The sequence below is a fragment of the Leopardus geoffroyi genome, chromosome D1 (assembly GCF_018350155.1).
Source record: "Leopardus geoffroyi isolate Oge1 chromosome D1, O.geoffroyi_Oge1_pat1.0, whole genome shotgun sequence".
Classification (NCBI taxonomy): domain Eukaryota; kingdom Metazoa; phylum Chordata; class Mammalia; order Carnivora; family Felidae; genus Leopardus; species Leopardus geoffroyi.
The window spans coordinates 64,223,018-64,240,017 of record NC_059329.1 but is presented as its reverse complement, the minus strand read 5'-3'; the positions used below and the strand labels follow the sequence as shown (position 1 = coordinate 64,240,017).

General features: G+C 40.3%; 1 protein-coding gene across 1 annotated transcript in view; it reads right to left on the bottom strand.

Moving 5' to 3' along the window:
* The window catches only part of NLRP14 (NLR family pyrin domain containing 14), a 39,620-nt gene extending 23,356 nt beyond the window's left edge, over positions 1-16,264 (bottom strand). Inside the window, exons 1-5 of the mRNA XM_045484355.1 lie at positions 15,954-16,264; positions 15,110-15,181; positions 9,313-10,906; positions 5,797-5,967; positions 3,201-3,368 (exon numbers count right to left, since the gene is read on the bottom strand). Coding sequence (XP_045340311.1) covers positions 3,201-3,368; positions 5,797-5,967; positions 9,313-10,906; positions 15,110-15,181; positions 15,954-16,245 — 2,297 coding nt within the window. The 5' untranslated portion in view covers positions 16,246-16,264. The remainder of the gene's footprint in view (positions 1-3,200; positions 3,369-5,796; positions 5,968-9,312; positions 10,907-15,109; positions 15,182-15,953) is intronic.
* Between the last annotated feature and the right edge of the window lie 736 nt (positions 16,265-17,000).

Sequence of the window (17,000 nt, the reverse complement as noted above, 5' to 3'; positions counted from 1 at the left end):
CTTCAAAACAAGAACATAAATTACTTTCTTACCAATTTGTTACAGTTTATTTTTCATATTATTCAAATTAAGATGGCAAAATCAATTATTGTCTTATATTCCTATTTATGTTTGAACTTAGGGCTTAAATCTTTAAATTACATTTCATTTAAAACCCTGTTTGGGGGGTGCCCGGGTAGCTCATTCAGTTAAACATCCAACTCTCCATTTTGGCCAGGTCATGATCTCATGGTTCATGACTTTGAGCCCTGCATCAGGCTCTGTGCTGATGGTGCAGAGCCTGCTTGTGATTCTCTCTCTGCCCCTTCAGCATGCTCTCTCTCAAAAATAAACTTAAAAAAAAAAAAGCACTTGTTTGGTATGATTATGAGGCTATGGATATATATCAGGGTTTATGAAAGTTAATGACTAAAACAGACGTTTTTGTAATAGAGAAAACAGGACTAGTAGTTCAGTTTCCAACTCAAGTCTCTGCCTGCTGGGTCATCTGTGCAGGTGGCAGAAATCCTGATTTCAAAGTATATAAACTCTCACTTTTCCAAAGTCTTTTCATATTTATGAGGACCCATTATACTTTTGAACTCTTTATGGTTGTCAACAATTATAATACACTAGAACGATTCTAAACTCCTGGAAAAGCAAAAATTTTCCACTAGTCCATATGCTATCTACATCTTATAAACTATTTTATTCTAGTTAATAATACAGTCAAGGCTGTGGTTGTTATTCCCAGGCACCTTCCTCTTGTCTGTTTTGTTTTAAAGTTCTTTGTTGTTGTTTTTTTGTTTTTTTTTTTTTTTTTTTTTAATTTGAGAGAGAGAGAGAACAAACAGGGGAGGGACAGAGAGCGGGAGACAGAATCCCAATCCCGATGTGGGGCTCATACTCACAAACTTGACCTGAGCTGAAGTCAAGAGTCACACGCTTAACTGACTGAGCCACCTGGGTGCCCTATCTTCCTCTTATCTTGATCAACTAATCAGTTTGTTCTTGCAACTGTTTTAGATGGTACCCATCTGGAATATTCTCTAATTCAAAATCTTTGAAGATGTAGGGAGTGTTTTACGTTAATACTGTTTTGGTACTCTTCATGTGGCTGTTTGGTGGAATCAACTGCTCCCTCACCTTGCTATTAACCCCCAATTGCAGAGCACAGGCAAAATAAGAAAGGATTCTGGGCACAATGAAGCATTATTAGTTTGCCCAAGGTTTTTGTTTCTCCCCTTATTTGCTCAACATACTTTAAGAACTACCCTATCATCAGGCCCACAATGTGGAAAAAATTATCAGGACAAGGAGAGTAGATACTTCTCCCCCTTCTGGAGGGGAACCTTTAGTACACAGTAGAGTGAAATCTTCACATGAAATTAGTGATTGTATGTACCTTTCCAGTATGCTCACGTATAAGGGCTGACAGGAGTGTCTCAGCAATTTAAAGTTTTCTTAAATACTTTATATTTGCAAAGTTCCTACAGTAATTGGGGATCTTCTGTGAGGCAGCCTGGCAGAGGTCTACTGATTTATCAATGCTTTCACTGCTCACATCAACTAGAATCAGTGGGAATAGTAAAACAGCAAAATGCAATTTGACAATGTTAAGCTCAGCATGAACTATGCTTAAATCAGACTACCGTAGCCAGTCAACTGTCCACAGCTGTTAGGACATGAGGTCTAAAGTAAACGTAAAATTGAAACTTTCTGCAGAGCGTTAATACGAAGTCTATAAGACTATCGATTACTTCCAGGAGTTACCCACTATGGGAGAGCATCCAATCCTACGTAAGGCAGTGCTCAATTATTACAAAGCTCTGGTGACTTCTGCCACCAAAACATTTTATTTACTGATATAAGGAGCCCCACTAGTTGACACAGACAGATGGTTTCCTATTTGAAAGCCTAGTAACTGGGTCTACCTTAAGGCTTATTAGTGGAAAACATTGTTCAAATCTCAGCTGATGTAAAAGATCTTACCCCAGTCCTGCTGCTCTGTCAAGTGCCAAGGCATTTTTGTCTTGGACCCATGGCTCCCACTGTAAGAAAACATCTTTCCTTCCATTTAACAGCTTTTTGCTACTAACATGTTTCACTTGTAGACAGAAGAACCAATGACCTACTTCTCACTTGGGTTCCATACTAGAAGCTGCAGGTTACTGAAAATTCCTCACCATGTCCTAAAACTACTTCACAGATGTTAATACTAATACCCCCCAACCTGGCCTGCCGACAATTGAACTCAACCCATGTTCAAGAAGCATCCAACAACTTTCTGGATATGCTATAAGTAAATTTCATCCTACAAAAACTGGGGAGACTTAAGAATTCCCAATGTTAATACAGTTCACCTGCCTATGGTCAAAAAGAAGGTCTTGTTCCACAGTTTACTTGTGATTTCTACATATGGATTATAATTTGCTTCTAAGAAATACAGACCTATCCTGGCCTTTCATGCATCAAGGTTCTGCCTTACTCCCCCACCTCACCCCACCCCTCAAATGAGTCCAGGGATAAAAACTTCTAAGGTAAAATTTATTGCAATGATTTTTTATTTTGCTTTGGTTTGGTTTTATTTTTTAAAAACTGAATTAAAAACCCTTCACTGGAAAATAATATCTCCCTTGAAACCAGTCACACAAATGTGGGGACCTAGTAGGATTGCCAACCTCTCACTTTCAGAGAAAATCAGACCCAGCACTAGGATCCACAGTGTGTGAGGATGAACAAACACCTTGACAGTTGACAGTCACTGTGCTCTTCTTCCTCAGCTTTCTGTACTGGTCACCAAGTTGCAATTATAAGGGGAGGGTGATTTGTTATCAAAACTTAAGTAAAACTGAGCCTGCTTAACACTGGCCCCAGTTAGCATTAGTACATTCTTTTCTGTAAGCGTTCAAAGATACAATAAATACACATATGGCTGCACTTAAATATAAATAATTTTAAATTCTGGGTCTGGTTTTTTTTTTTTTTTTTTAATTTAGGAAATGTTGACATGGAACCATACAATGAGGGGTCTTTAGTGGGGGGGATGAAAGCAATTAAAAGTCCTGTCAGGAGAAAATCACCCTGAATCTGGGGATTCCTGCCATTCTATATCATGAAAATAGATTTAACCTGGCCCTATGAATAGTAAATCCAGGCTGTAAAGTCTGTTTGGACAGACAAAAGTCTCAGTTATAACAAAAAAAAACCTCACAACTTACCTCAGATTCTGTAGTTTACACTCTGGGTTTTTCAAGGCTTCACACAAGGACTTTACTCCATTGTCCCCTACATCACTCCCTTTCAGGTCGAGATGCATCAGATTCTGGTTGTGAGTCAAGGAACTAGCAATATCCCGACAACCATCAGGGAAAGAAAGAAATCTCATCCTTCAGAATAAAAATAGGCAGGGGGGAATTACAAAATTATTCGTATCCTGGTTATAGCACTCACTTTCTTTTCAAAACCAACTCTTAGATAACTAAATATTCCTGCCGTTTCTTATTTTACTGTGGATTTCTCAGATTTCATGATTTCTCAGAAATCTAAGTTTCAGGATGTTGCTTAGAAAAATAATTGGGTTACTACTTAGATAGCCATTACATCCTGACAACTGATATCCTCAACTTTTTTTTGACCTTGAAGGAAAAGAAGGTAATAACATCAGGAAAAGCAGAAGAGGAGGTTTTGAACTCTTAATCCTAGGAATGACTACCAGAAATAATGGGGAATATTCCAAATACTTCATTACAGCATTAATTCACATTTAATCCTTTAAATAACCCCAGGTGAGTTCATAATTAATATCAACTGTTTGATGTGCAACATTAACAAAACATATCACTGCAAAAGACTCTGTCATCTTGTGGACTTTAAGCGTACAGAGACAGCCCAAAGCTAAATATGGGAGGAAGTTAAATATGCCCCTTTTTCTTCCTAGCTATCATCTGATATTCAGTCACTGTTAGCTATATCTGATTCTTCTGTAAGTGCCTCTGGTAGTCCCAAATGCCTATTATGTTTACACTGCTCACTAACTGTTCAAAACATCCCTGTGTAACATCACCTCTCCTCCCTTTCATCCACCACCTAACCTTCACCCTCACCCCCCTTCTAGCCAAGCACAGGAAAATAAAACTTTCACCTGTTTACAGCATTAACCATCATCATCCGGTAAAAGTGCCTAATGCACTCACTAAATATAAATTGGAAGTACAATTTCATGTGTTAAGGAAAAAGGACTTGAGGAAGTAAGACCACATTGAGGTGAGAAAGACTAAGAGCTACTTTCATGGTGTCACCCCCTAAGGGACCCTTGCACTGTAAAAGAGGGGGAGCCATTTAACCCCAGAGAAGGCAGTAGCAATTTCAGGGCTTTAGATTGGTGACTTTCAGTAAAAGGAAAATGTAGGGGAGATGCCTGGGGGTGAATGAAAAGGATTTCCAGGAACCCCTTAATCATGACATCTATGCAGTTGACTACCCCATCTATGGTGCAAAACCAAACCAAATCTGGTACTTTAAATCTAAGGTCAGATCTCACTGAAAACATGGAGATTCCAAGGGAAATATTTAGGGCGAAGCCTGTCCCCCTCCCCTAAAAAAAGAACATCAATCTCCAGTGCTAATCGTTTGTTCAGTATTCAATACATATTACTGAGCACCAATTAGGCCTTGAGCACATGGATGGGCATTGAATACAGTACTAAATAGCATCAGTTCCAGCTCTTAGTAGAACCAGTAGACAAAAGGGGGAAAGCCATGTAAACCAGCAAATGTAAAAAAATGATAGGGTCTGTAGAATCAAATTAGGATATAATAAAGTAGCAAATGTTGGCCAGGATGAGGAGCAGCCGGAACTTTCATATATTGTCAGTAGGACTACAAAATGGCACAACCACTCTAAAGAGCTGGCTGGCAATTTATTAACAAGTTAAACATCCATCTGTAAACTGGCAGTTCCATTCCTAAATATTAGCCCAAGAGATGAGAACATAGATCACACACATACAAAATTCGTGCAAGAATAGTCATAGCAGCCTTATTCATTATAGCCAAAAACTGGAAACAACACAGGAGTCTATTCAAAAGAGAATGAATGAGCTGCAGTAGGTCAAACAATGGAATACTCACATCAGCAATAAAAAGAAACAGGCTACTAAAACATACAACTACATAGGTAAATTTTTAAAACATTTTGTTGAGCAAAAGAATACAGACACAACATGTACATACTACATGAAGCAATCAAAACTATTTACAAGAACAGACAAAGCTAATCTATAGTTATAAATTTAGAAAGTGGTTGCCTTTGAGACTGGATAGGGTAAGAAAACTAATAGAAGGGGGTAGAAGGAAACTTCCAGAGGTGATGGAATTATTCTCTAGCTTGTTTTGGGTACTGGTTACATAGGTATATGCAATCATCAAGCTTGACTAGACGCTTACTATCTGTGCCTTTTATTAAATGTAAATTATTCCTCAAGAGAAAGAAATTAAAAAGAAAAATAGTGTACTCCAGAACCTATCTTTGAAAATGCTGTTGAGCTGCCTAGAATGCCTTAGCTCTGTGTCCATCCTCATGTACAAAATTCCCTATCGGGCCTCAAAAAACACATGTCAATAGCTGCTACACTCCCAGAACAAGTTAGTTATGCTTCCACATCCCCAGAGGTTTCCACTGGTGGTGTTCTTAAAGTAGTTTACACCGTGGATTTTAAATATTTGTTTACTATTGGATCCCCTAATAAGTAGTAGCCAATGGGACAAAGAAAGAAGGTGGAATAACTCCATTAGATTTTCTGATGCCAAACTTACAATAGCTTTTGTAGTTTACAGCTTGGATGCCTCAGTTCCTGATAAAAAATCTTCATGGCTAATTCATTGAGGTTGCTATGACACAGGTCCAATTCTCTCAAGTGTTCATTTGTATGAAGCACTGAACAGAGATCTTGCCAGCAATGAGTAATATGACCACCATCCCTTCGCCTAGATAATTGAGAAAAAGAAAAGATGGATTTATCTGTTTCAACCAGGGCATCTGTCAGAAGATGGTGTTGGGTGAAAGGAAGTATACCCTGGAAATGGTGAGTACATCAGTGCAGGTCTGTTGTGGGCGCAGTCCACCCGATAATCTTCCTCTTGGCACCCCAAAGGCTTTGTTTGCCTAGTAACTCTCTCACCCCCTCAACATATTTCTTCACACAAAACTACACTAGAGACTTCACTTTGGAGGAAGAGCCTTAGGAAGGACATCCGGAGGTTTTCAAATACCCAAAGAGCCAGTATCAAGAAGAAAAATAAGACTACAAAGAGTAAGAATAGGAGTAATAGAGAGACATCTGGGGACAGGGTGGAGACTAAGAAGCCCGGGTTTTGAGCTCCAGTTCTCCCGTTGACTAGCTACATCACTTTAGGTAAGTCACATCAGTTCTAGGAGCTCTGAGCTCTCTTCATGTATGAAATGGAAATTCTATCTCCCTTCACAGGACTGTGGGGATTTAATAGTCAAATTTAGTACATACACAAAGGCACTCTGTAAATTTGTAACTGTTGTGTAATTTAACTAATAGGCATACTATTGACAAACTCATTATAAACAAAGGTTAGTAAGGAATATAGCAGAGGACATCCTTATGATTATAAGCAAAAGCTCTACAACAAAACAGGCCTGAGTCCCAACTCTGCCTTTCACTAAACTGGCTGATTTGGCAACATCACTAGCCTAGGCGAGCCTCAGTTTCTTCGTCTTAAACAATGAAGATAATAGTATCTATTTCTTAGGATTACTGTGAAGATTCAGTAAGAATCTACAAAAAATGCTTAACAAATGTTTCCCATTGTAAATGCTAACAATCGGTAGCTGTTTTATTTATATTAAAATACATAAAAGTCTAGCATGTTGCCTTATACAAATAGTTGCTATAGGAGAGGGAAAAAAAGCATCTTTTTCCCTGTAGCCTCCTAGGTTCTCGCTGGGGCCCTCTAAATTGGATGGGCAAAAGACAGATTAACAAGAGAAAAGCATACAAATGTATTAGCATGTGCATTGTGGACCTACATGGGAGGAATTCAGTGATGAGTAACTCAGAGATGTAGGCATTATTTGGGTTTATATAGCTAATTTAGTGGGGAAAAGGCACTTGTGGAAAAACAAAGGACTTGTTGGAAAGATAAATGGACCCTTAAGAGAACAGAGAAGAGACAGGATAGTTTGTGACAACATCCACCTGGGTGCGGTGCCAACTTGCCTCCAAGAAGAAATTAGAGAAATCGCTTGCAGGGAGGGGATTCATGACAGTCGAGTTCTTTTTAGAGGCTCTGTTTGTAGGCAGGTAAGGAGTTTCAGGAACTCAAATGCTTTCAGCTCAGAATACTTCTAATGGAAAAGTGGCATATTTTGGGGTGGCATATCCTAATCTCCTTCACTACCCAATAAATATTGGTTTCCCCATACCTTACTTAAAAATTGGATTGAATAACATTGCAGAGTGCTGGCCTCTGTTATCACCTGAGGTCTTCAATTTGAGAAAACTAGGCAATACATCATTCATTCAAACATTTAAGTGCCTACTATGTAGAAATGCTGTGGAAGGGGTGTGTGGGTGGCTTAGTAGGTTAAGTGTATGACACTTGATTTCAGATCAGTTCATAATGTCACAGTTTGTGAGTTTGGGCCCCGATTCAGGTTCTGCACTGACAGTGCAGAGCCTGCTTGGGATTCTCTCCCTCTCTCTTTCTGCCCCTCCCCCACCCATGTGCATGCTCTGTGTCAAAAAAATATATATATATATATATATATATTAAAAAAAAAAAAGAAATGTTATGGGATATAATGGTGAACAAGACAGATAGCGATGCTATTAAATTTACAACATTGTTTTGTTGTGGAAGACACTGACCCACCTATAATGTGCCTCTTAGAACACTGGGTTTCTCAGACTCTTATTTTAGCAACAAGGCCAACTCTAGTATTATATAACACTAGAACACAGATGAAGGGAAAGTAGCCTGAGGACTAGCAATATAATGGCCCGAATGTCTTCCTAATGTTTACTCTTGGGCATAAAATACATTCTAATGCCCTGGGTTCAATCACATATTTAAACAGAACCACTAAGTCAGAATTGAGAAGACAGACTGAATGAGATTACTTACAACACCCTGAGAACAGTAAAGGTCATGGCATCCAAGCCTAGAATTTTCTCTCTCACAGCTAAGGAGAAATGAAATGTATGTCCTTACAAGGGAGATGGTTCTGTGATTATACCTAATGGCAACAAGGCAGTGTGGGTTAAGCTGGAAAACCACGGACTCACAATCCTATGTAGGACCTCAGTCAAATTAATATCTTTTGATACCTCAGGGTTTTTACTAGTAGGCTTTTACTAGGATTGTTGAGAGCCTAAATGAGCTGGGACTTAGAAGACTGTCAGCATATGGTCAAGCAGATGCTAGCTATTATCTGATGTGTGTTGAACTGACAATTGTGCACTTACTATCCAGGCAAACTTCTCTGAATCAAAGTTTTGTAACCTGAAAAATAAACTGAGATATGCTTTTGACCAACATCGAACTGGGTAAGAGATTAAATTTCCCATGCACTAGATAACTATATACCACATACTTTGCCCTCAAGTTTAGTTAAATCTGGAGCTAATCCCATAGTTGAATTCTTCCCCCAGGCATAGATGGAGTCAGAAAAGGCAATTCAAGGAAGAGAAGAGGATAAAATAATAGGCATAAAACTCTAAAGACTCATTATTTCAAAATACTCATTCAGCCCCTACTATTTCTTACCCACATCGGACTCTCTCCAGTTAGGTGTTAAAGGGCTGAGATCTTTCATGAACTACAAAGCAAAGACTGACCTATGTCTAGGCTACAGGGAAGGTGAGCTAGGTCAGCAGCTTGTAGAGGAACAGATAGATGCCCTATATAAACGAGCTTCAGCACGAAATTCCCATTCCCTTGTTCTTCTGGAGGGCATTCTTTTTAAAAGTTAAACATGTACCATACTGGATGCAACTTTGTGCTAGGATGTGACCTGAAGATTATTTCTAGTTAAGGGTGTTGACAGGTGATAGCTCTCAGCTAAGCCCCTTTCTTGGCATCGCCCTCAGGCCAAGAGAGCCACTTCAGGCATATTTTTGTCCTTTCCTCACCAGTAGCCACGACTGGTCAATAAGGGGTTTCAGTGCTTCCCCTCCTTGCCTCAAGGTAGGACAAGCCTGAAGGGTTATCCTGGCTCTGGGACCTCAGCTCAACAATTCCTCCCCTCCCACCAATGAAATCTATTTCCCTCACTCCCTGACAGGGAACTTCCATGCTTACCAAATTTCAGCTAGGGGGCTTGAGTTTAACATCTTCTCAAATACCATGGTTATCAACAGTTTCATGGTCCGTAAACATTGGCAGTGCTTAAGGCAGAATGAAGATACAAGCAAATGGATTTTCCCACAAATATTAATGACAATCTTTTGGAAATAGCTCATTGCCTGGCTTATATAAGCTTCATCTTGAGTCTCATACAGATAGAAAAACAACTCCAGAAATTCCACCTGTGCTGGAAAATCTTCACTGTTCCCCATCATCTCCAGCCACTGAAGTATCTTCCATTTTATCTCTAGTGACATTTTACAGTTAAAAGTTTTCTCCAGTTGTTTTACTCGATCTTCATTCAAAAGGCCAAACAAAAAGCATTTCATCTGTGTCAGATGGGGGTCTTTATAACTGTTGCTTTCAAGCAACAGTTTCAAGTCTTCAAAAGACTGAAAGGAACTGTTCTTGGTTCCCCAGCTGTCTTGCAACATATAGAACATAGCTGCAAGAAACTCCTGAACGTGCAGGTGGGTGAACATGTAGCAATTTTCATACTCCATGTCCTTTTGAAGAATATTGAGGTCCAGGAAAATTGACACATCCGATTTAGATAAGCCATGCTTTCTGAGATTCTCCCTGTAAAATACAGATGTCGTGGTCCACACTCCTTTGGCAGCCAAGTGGCACAGGCTGCTCAGTTGGGTTTGGCTGGGTAGACTAGGACTGTTTCCATCTACTGGTGGGAACAAGCTAGAGATATAGCAGATAAACAGAGCTGTTGTTGTTTTGCAGGTTAACGTGATGTCACCACCCTTCTCCATTTGCTGCTCTAGACAGGTACAAAGAAGCCAGCACACTAGGGGGACTTTACACATGCTAAAAACCATCTCATTGCTTCTTAGTGAATTGAATACTTGCAAAGCTCTCTTCCGGTCTTCAAAACATTGGTAAATATACTCCTCTCTTGCACCCTTAGACATACCCAGCAGCTCTACAGAATGCGGATTCTTCAACAGAGGCTTCAGTTTCGTACAAGCTGTGAGTCTTGTTGTCACCAATAAGGATGACTCAGGGAGCATCACTTTCCTCAGCAGACTACTGAGAAGGAAGGACACTGGGTGTACCTGGGTCCAGTCCTCACACAGCACAGACTCAGGTTCCTCAAAGGCGAAGTTCAGCTCATCAAAACTATCAATAATAAAAAGGAGACTGCTGGGCTGGGACATGATCCTTTCAATGGGGCCTTCTGAGCTGGGCCAGTCCTTTGATATCATCTGAACAAAACTTCGTTCTCTCAACTGGTTGATTTCTCTTGCATTGAGATAAAAAACATAGCTAAACCTCTGCTGGTAGAGATTTCCCTGGGCCCAATCTACCACTGCTTTTCTCACCAAAGTTGTTTTCCCAACTCCAGCAGGCCCCTGGAGCACCACTGTCTGTGGCTGCTCACCGGTTTTCACATCCACATCAAACAGATGTTCCAACAGTTCTTGATCTTTCTGAGCAACTCCAGGATGGAAATCTTCAGGTTCTCCAAATAAACACTTCTTATCCCACGTGATACAGTATTTTTCTGTTACTTGGGTTCTGTATTCTGTTCCATCACCTAAGTTAGTGAGAATGGAGCAGGAAAAAAAACCACAGAAACACATGATCAAAGCGAATTCTGTCAATTGCAGCGTCAAGAACACTGGACTTGAAGTCAAGAACAAGCAATAATGTGCACTCAAATCAAAGCGCAGCTGGTTTAGGTAAGAATATAAGTAAAACATGTTGCTATAGATTTAAAACATGCATTAGAAACTGACAAAACAAGAATGAATTTATGGTGGAAAGTAAAAATTAGATTTGCTCTAAAAATGTGTTCTCTTTGGGGCATCTGGCTGCCTCAGTCAGTAGAGCTTCCAGCTCTTGATCCTGGCGTTGTGAGTTCAAGCCCCACATTGGGCATAGAGCCTACTTAAAACAAAAAAAGAGAAATATGTTCTCTTTGTACTCTTCCTCTATAGAGGAAAAAAAAGATGCCTTATGTGGAGAGCACAGTCATCATCCAGATGAAAAAAGAACACAGGACAATGAACAGTGATAGCCAGGGAAGACCTGAAGACATATCTGAATCTATAGATCGAAAATAATCTACCTTTTAGTAAACTATGAAGAATAATGAACATTGAAACATAGCCTGAAGAATATTTAAAGAAAAGAAAAATATTCCCTTTTCTAGATGTGTCTCCTTAGGCAAGGGAAACAAAAGCAAACCATTGGTTTGCTGCACAGCAAAATAAAAATCTTCTGCACAGCAAAGGAAACAATCAACAAAACTAAAAGACAACCTACTGAATGAGAGAAGATATTTGCAAATGATATATCTGGTAAAGGGTTAGTACTCAAAATATATAAACAACTTCTACAACCCGGGGTGCTTGGCTGGTTCAGTTGGTAGAACATGCGACTCTTGGTCTTGGGGTTGTAAGCTCAAGCCCCATGTTGGGTGCAGAGATTCCTTTTTAAAAAATTTTTAAGTTTATTTATTTATTTTGAGAGAGAGAGAGAGAGAGAGAGAGAGAGAGTGAGTGTGTGTGTGTGTGCACAAGCAGGGGATAGGCAGAGAGAAGGTGAGACAGAATCCTAAGCAGGCTCCACACTATCAGCACAGAGCCTGACATGATGCTTAAACTCACAAACCGTGAGATCATGACCTAAGCCAAGATCAAGAGTTAGATGCTTAACCAACTGAGCCATCCAGGCACCCCAATAAATATTTTTTTAAAGAACTTCTACAACTCAATGCCAAAAAACCCAAATAATCCAATTAAAATGGGCAAAAGACATGAATAGACATTTCTCTAAAGAAAACACCCAGATGGCCAACAGACACAAGATTTTCATCATCATTCATCATCAGGGAAATACAAATCAAAACCATAATGAGATATCACCTCACACCTGTCAGAATGGCTAAAATCAACAACAATAGAAACCACAAGTGTGGGAGAAGATGTGGAGAAAAAGGAACCCTTGTGCACTGTTGGTGGGAATGCAAACTGGTACAGCCATTACGGAAAACAGTATGGAGATTCCTCACAAAGTTAAAAATAGAACTACTATACAATCCAGTAATCCCACTACTGGGTATTTACTCAAAGAATATGAAAACACCAATTCAAAAAGATATATGCACCCCTATGTTTATTGCAGTATTACTTAAAAGAGCTAAGAAATGGAAGCAGCCTAAGTGTTTACTGATAGATGAATGGATAAATAAAAAGTGGTATATACATATGATGGAATATTACTCAGCCATAAAAAAGAATGAAATCTTGCCATCTGCAACAACATGGATGGAGCTAGAGAGTATAATGCTAAGCAGAATAAGCCAGAGAAAGACAAACATCACATGATTTCACTCATATGTGAAATTTAAGAAACAAAATAAATGGACAAAGGAAAAAAAAAAAAAAGAGACAAACCAAAAACTAGATTCTCAACTACAGAGAACCGATGGTTACCAGAGGAGAGGTGGGTGGGGGGATGGGTGAAATAAGTGATGGGGATTAAGAGTACACTTATCATGATGAGCATTTGAGTAATGTACAGAATTGTTGAATTACTAGATTGCATGCCTGAAACTACTATAACACTGTGCGTTAACTATACTGGAATTAAAATTAAAAATATATTCCCAAGTGTCCAAGCAAAGTGAAAACATAGTTTCACCCTTACCTAGTTAAGTCCAATTCCTTCTTTAGATCTTAAATGTCACTGTTCAGAGAAGCTGTCTCTGAACCCCAATGGTAGAATAGTTCTCTTTCATTTTTCTCAAAACATGCTATATTTTCATTCACAGTACATCTCACAAGCTACAATTATTTTTAAACGTAAATAATTCTTTTCTTTATTCTACCAGGGCATTCAGTACAAACATCTAACACAATCCATGTCCCACTAGATTATGCTTAGATCTCCTCCAGAAGAAGGTAGGTATTGCAAGGCAGATACACTCTACTAAATATTATACCATAAAAAGAGTAACACTTAAAAGAAAATTGGGATTATGAGGATGATTGGTTCTTAATTTTTAATGTTTATTTATTTTTGAGAGACAAAGTGTGAGTGGGGGATGGGCAGAGAGAGAGAGGGGGACAGAGGATCCAAAGAGGGCTCTGTGCTGATAGTAGCGAGCCCAATGTGGGGCTCAAACCCACAAACCACGAGATCATGACCTGAGCCAAAGTTGGACACTGAACTGACTGAGCCATCCAGGTGCACCTATGAGGATGACTTACTTTCTTCATGGTACTTTTATCTATCTTCCAAATTTTCTAACAGTTAATTTCTATGAGAAGGAATCCTAATTTCCTAAATTTATGGCCAGTAATAAATACCATAAGAATAAACTTCCTTACACTGAATCAGAAATTAAGCTCAAAGCAAAAAGTTATCTTCAAGATCACTTAACACAGGAAGCATTTTTTATTTATTAGTGCTTGGAATAAAGCAGGTATCAATTACTTCTTGAGTGAAGTAATGTGGCCCAGGAGCACCTGGGTGGCTCAGTTGGTTAAACGTCCAATTCTTGGTTTCGGCTCAGGTCATGATCTCATGGTTCGTGGGTTTGCGCCCCACACTGGGCAGCATCGAGACTGCTTGGGATTCTCTCTCTGCCTCTCTCTGCACTCCCCCTGCTTGCTCTCTCTCAAATAAACATTAAAAAAAAGAATAATAACGTGGCCCATCAGAAAGCAGCATAGCTGGGTTAGGAATGATTTCTTACTTGATCAAGTTTATTTCTACTGTAATTCCATTTACACGAACTAGAATTCAACTACATGGAATTTAAAGCTAAGCAGGGGGCGGGGCGCCTGGGTGGCTCAGTCGGTTAAGCGGCCGACTTCGGCTCAGGTCATGATCTCGTGGTCTGTGAGTTCGAGCCCCGTGTCGGGCTCTGTGCTGACAGCTCAGAGCCTGGAGCCTGTTTCAGATTCTGTGTCTCCCTCTCTCTGACCCTCCCCCGTTCATGCTCTGTCTCTCTCTGTCTCAAAAATAAATGTTAATAAATAAATAAATAAATAAATAAATAAATAAATAAATAAATAAAGCTAAGCAGGGGGGATGGAAATGGTATTGAACGAAGACTAAGAAGACCTGGTTCTAGAAACTATATGCTATATGGACTAGCTGGTCACCAATCTTGGAACTCAATTACAGCATCATTTCTAAAGGAAGAAAGTAGAGGGGCGCCTGGGTGGTGCAGTCGGTTAAGCGTCCGGCTTCAGCCAGGTCACGATCTCGCGGTCCGTGAGTTCGAGCCCCGCGTCAGGCTCTGGGCTGATGGCTCAGAGCCTGGAGCCTGTTTCTGATTCTGTGTCTCCCTCTCTCTCTGCCCCTCCCCCGTTCATGCTCTGTCTCTCTCTGTCCCAAAAATGAATAAACGTTGAAAAAAAAATTTTTTTTAAAAATAAAGGAAGAAAGTAGATATGATAAGCCAAATAGTCCCTGCCAAACTCAGGGACTCTCTAACTTGTAAATGAGACGCGAATATACCTTTCTTCATCAGACTGTGAACTTCTGACTGGGCGTTTCCAAATACTATGCTCACTGAGGCCCTGAATTAACATGGCCCAGATTTTGACCTCAGCCAGAGAGCCAGTTTTGTTGACTCTTTTTGAATAATCATCAACAGGTAGTATTATTAGAAATTAAGAAGAGGTGAACAACTGTCTCCTGGGGCATAACCCCCCATCACATTTCAAACACTCAACCTCCTCCCAAATCTGACAACAAAACAAAAACCCAAACATCTGCTCACCCTGCACTGCCTCCTGCTCATCTTGTTCCTCTTGTGTCCTGGCATCCTCTGGTCCCAGGGAATGGGCTGTCCCTGCAACAGGTTCCAACAGGATTGTGAGATTCACCAAAAACAAGGAGAGCTTTACTGACAGCCATAACAGAGGCCAGAATAGCCCTCAGTGGTCCAATTCTAGGACATCTGGGCTTAAGAAAAGCAGATCCAACAGAGCCTCAGACTCCACCAGCTCAGCCGGGGGAGAAGTGATGTGTCAGCACCACTGTAGCAGGGACCTCTTGCGAGGCCCTCCATCCTGTAGTTAGGGCAAGTGGTCTAGCCTAAGCCTGGTCTACACTGACCTCGCAGGGATATGGTGAGGTTCCTAGAAAATAATGAATACACACTTTGTAGCTGTAAAGCCTTGTAAAGTATACGAGTAAGGAAGTTTTGGTGTCTATAATATTTCATACTTAGGAATGACCAGAAATATTGGCTTGGCTTATGCCCCTTAACAAAATTTTGCCCATTCCTCCTATGTTAGTAAAGATTTTAAATCATATTTGAAATTACTTAAAATTTAGTGCAACCTAGGACTATATGCAGCAGTTCAGGCACAGGAACACCAGATGGGACAATTATTATCACTCAGTTCCTTTAATCATCATAATTGGTATAAGATGGATGAATTACCCCCAATTAAGGAGCCAGGCTGAGTAACAATACTCAAAATGCTCCTGCCTCTTCAGTGTTTCTCAAATGACCCAACAATGGTTCAATCCCCAAGTCCCTTTCATAGAATCATCCCAATGAGCCTCAGGAAGCACATCCTTCTCCCATCCCCAGATAGGTCCCCAGCATCACTCACAGTTAATCTCTGCTCTTGCTCTCTCACACAGATCCTTCAGGTTCATCTTGCCAAAGATTTTGAGAGCCACATCCCAGGCTTGTTCCCCCGGATAATATTTGTTCATCAAATTAGCCAAGTCCTCTCGCTTGGCCTTCTTCACCTCAGCCCAGGGTATCTGGCAGCACCCGGATTCCATGGTCTCATTCTTTAGAAGTAACTTGAATTTATTCAATTCCTCTTTGTTTAGCTCCTCCAAATACAAGAGCAGCCCAAAATCAGGAAAGAAGGAAGAAGATGACCCATCTGTCATCTTGTCCACGGATCAATACTCAGGCTTCAGTGGGGGAAACAAAAGAATGTGAATAAACAGGACTGATGGAAAAGATTAGAAAAACAAAATCCCTACAAAAATACAAATTCAACAAATGTGTTGAAGCCCAGTGTATTAGGCTCAGTACTGACCTAGTGCCTCCTGGAACACATTTGCTGTCATAAAAACATGCCTTTAACACAGACAACTGTATGTTTCTTCCACCTTCCCAGAGTTACTCCCAGTCCTACCACTTATGAGCTGTTAAGAAATAGGGGCACCTGGGTGGCTCAGTAGGTTAAGCGTCTGATTTCAGCTCAGGTCATGATCTCTCACTCAGTTCATGAGTTCGAGCCCCATGTCGGGCTCTATGCTGACAGCTCAGAGCCTGGAGCCTGCTTCCGATTCTGTGTCTCCCTCCCCCGTTTAAGTGCTCTGTCTCTCAAAACTGAATAAATGTTAAAAAAAATAAATAAAGGCAATTCATCTCTCTGAGCCTCAGTTTACTCTCCTGCAAAGTGAGAAGATCAGAATCACCCTCAGAGAACCATGGTATGGATTAAATGAGGTAGAGTTCATATATCACCTGGCACAGAACAGGCTCCTACTAACTACTGGCAACTCTCCTCATCCCTTCTCTCCCCCACCAACACCCAACATAGATCTCAGCCCATGAAACACTGTTATTGCACCCCAGCAATGCATCATTATTCCTGAAGCTCATACAGTTGAGATATGCCACCACCTCCCTCTTC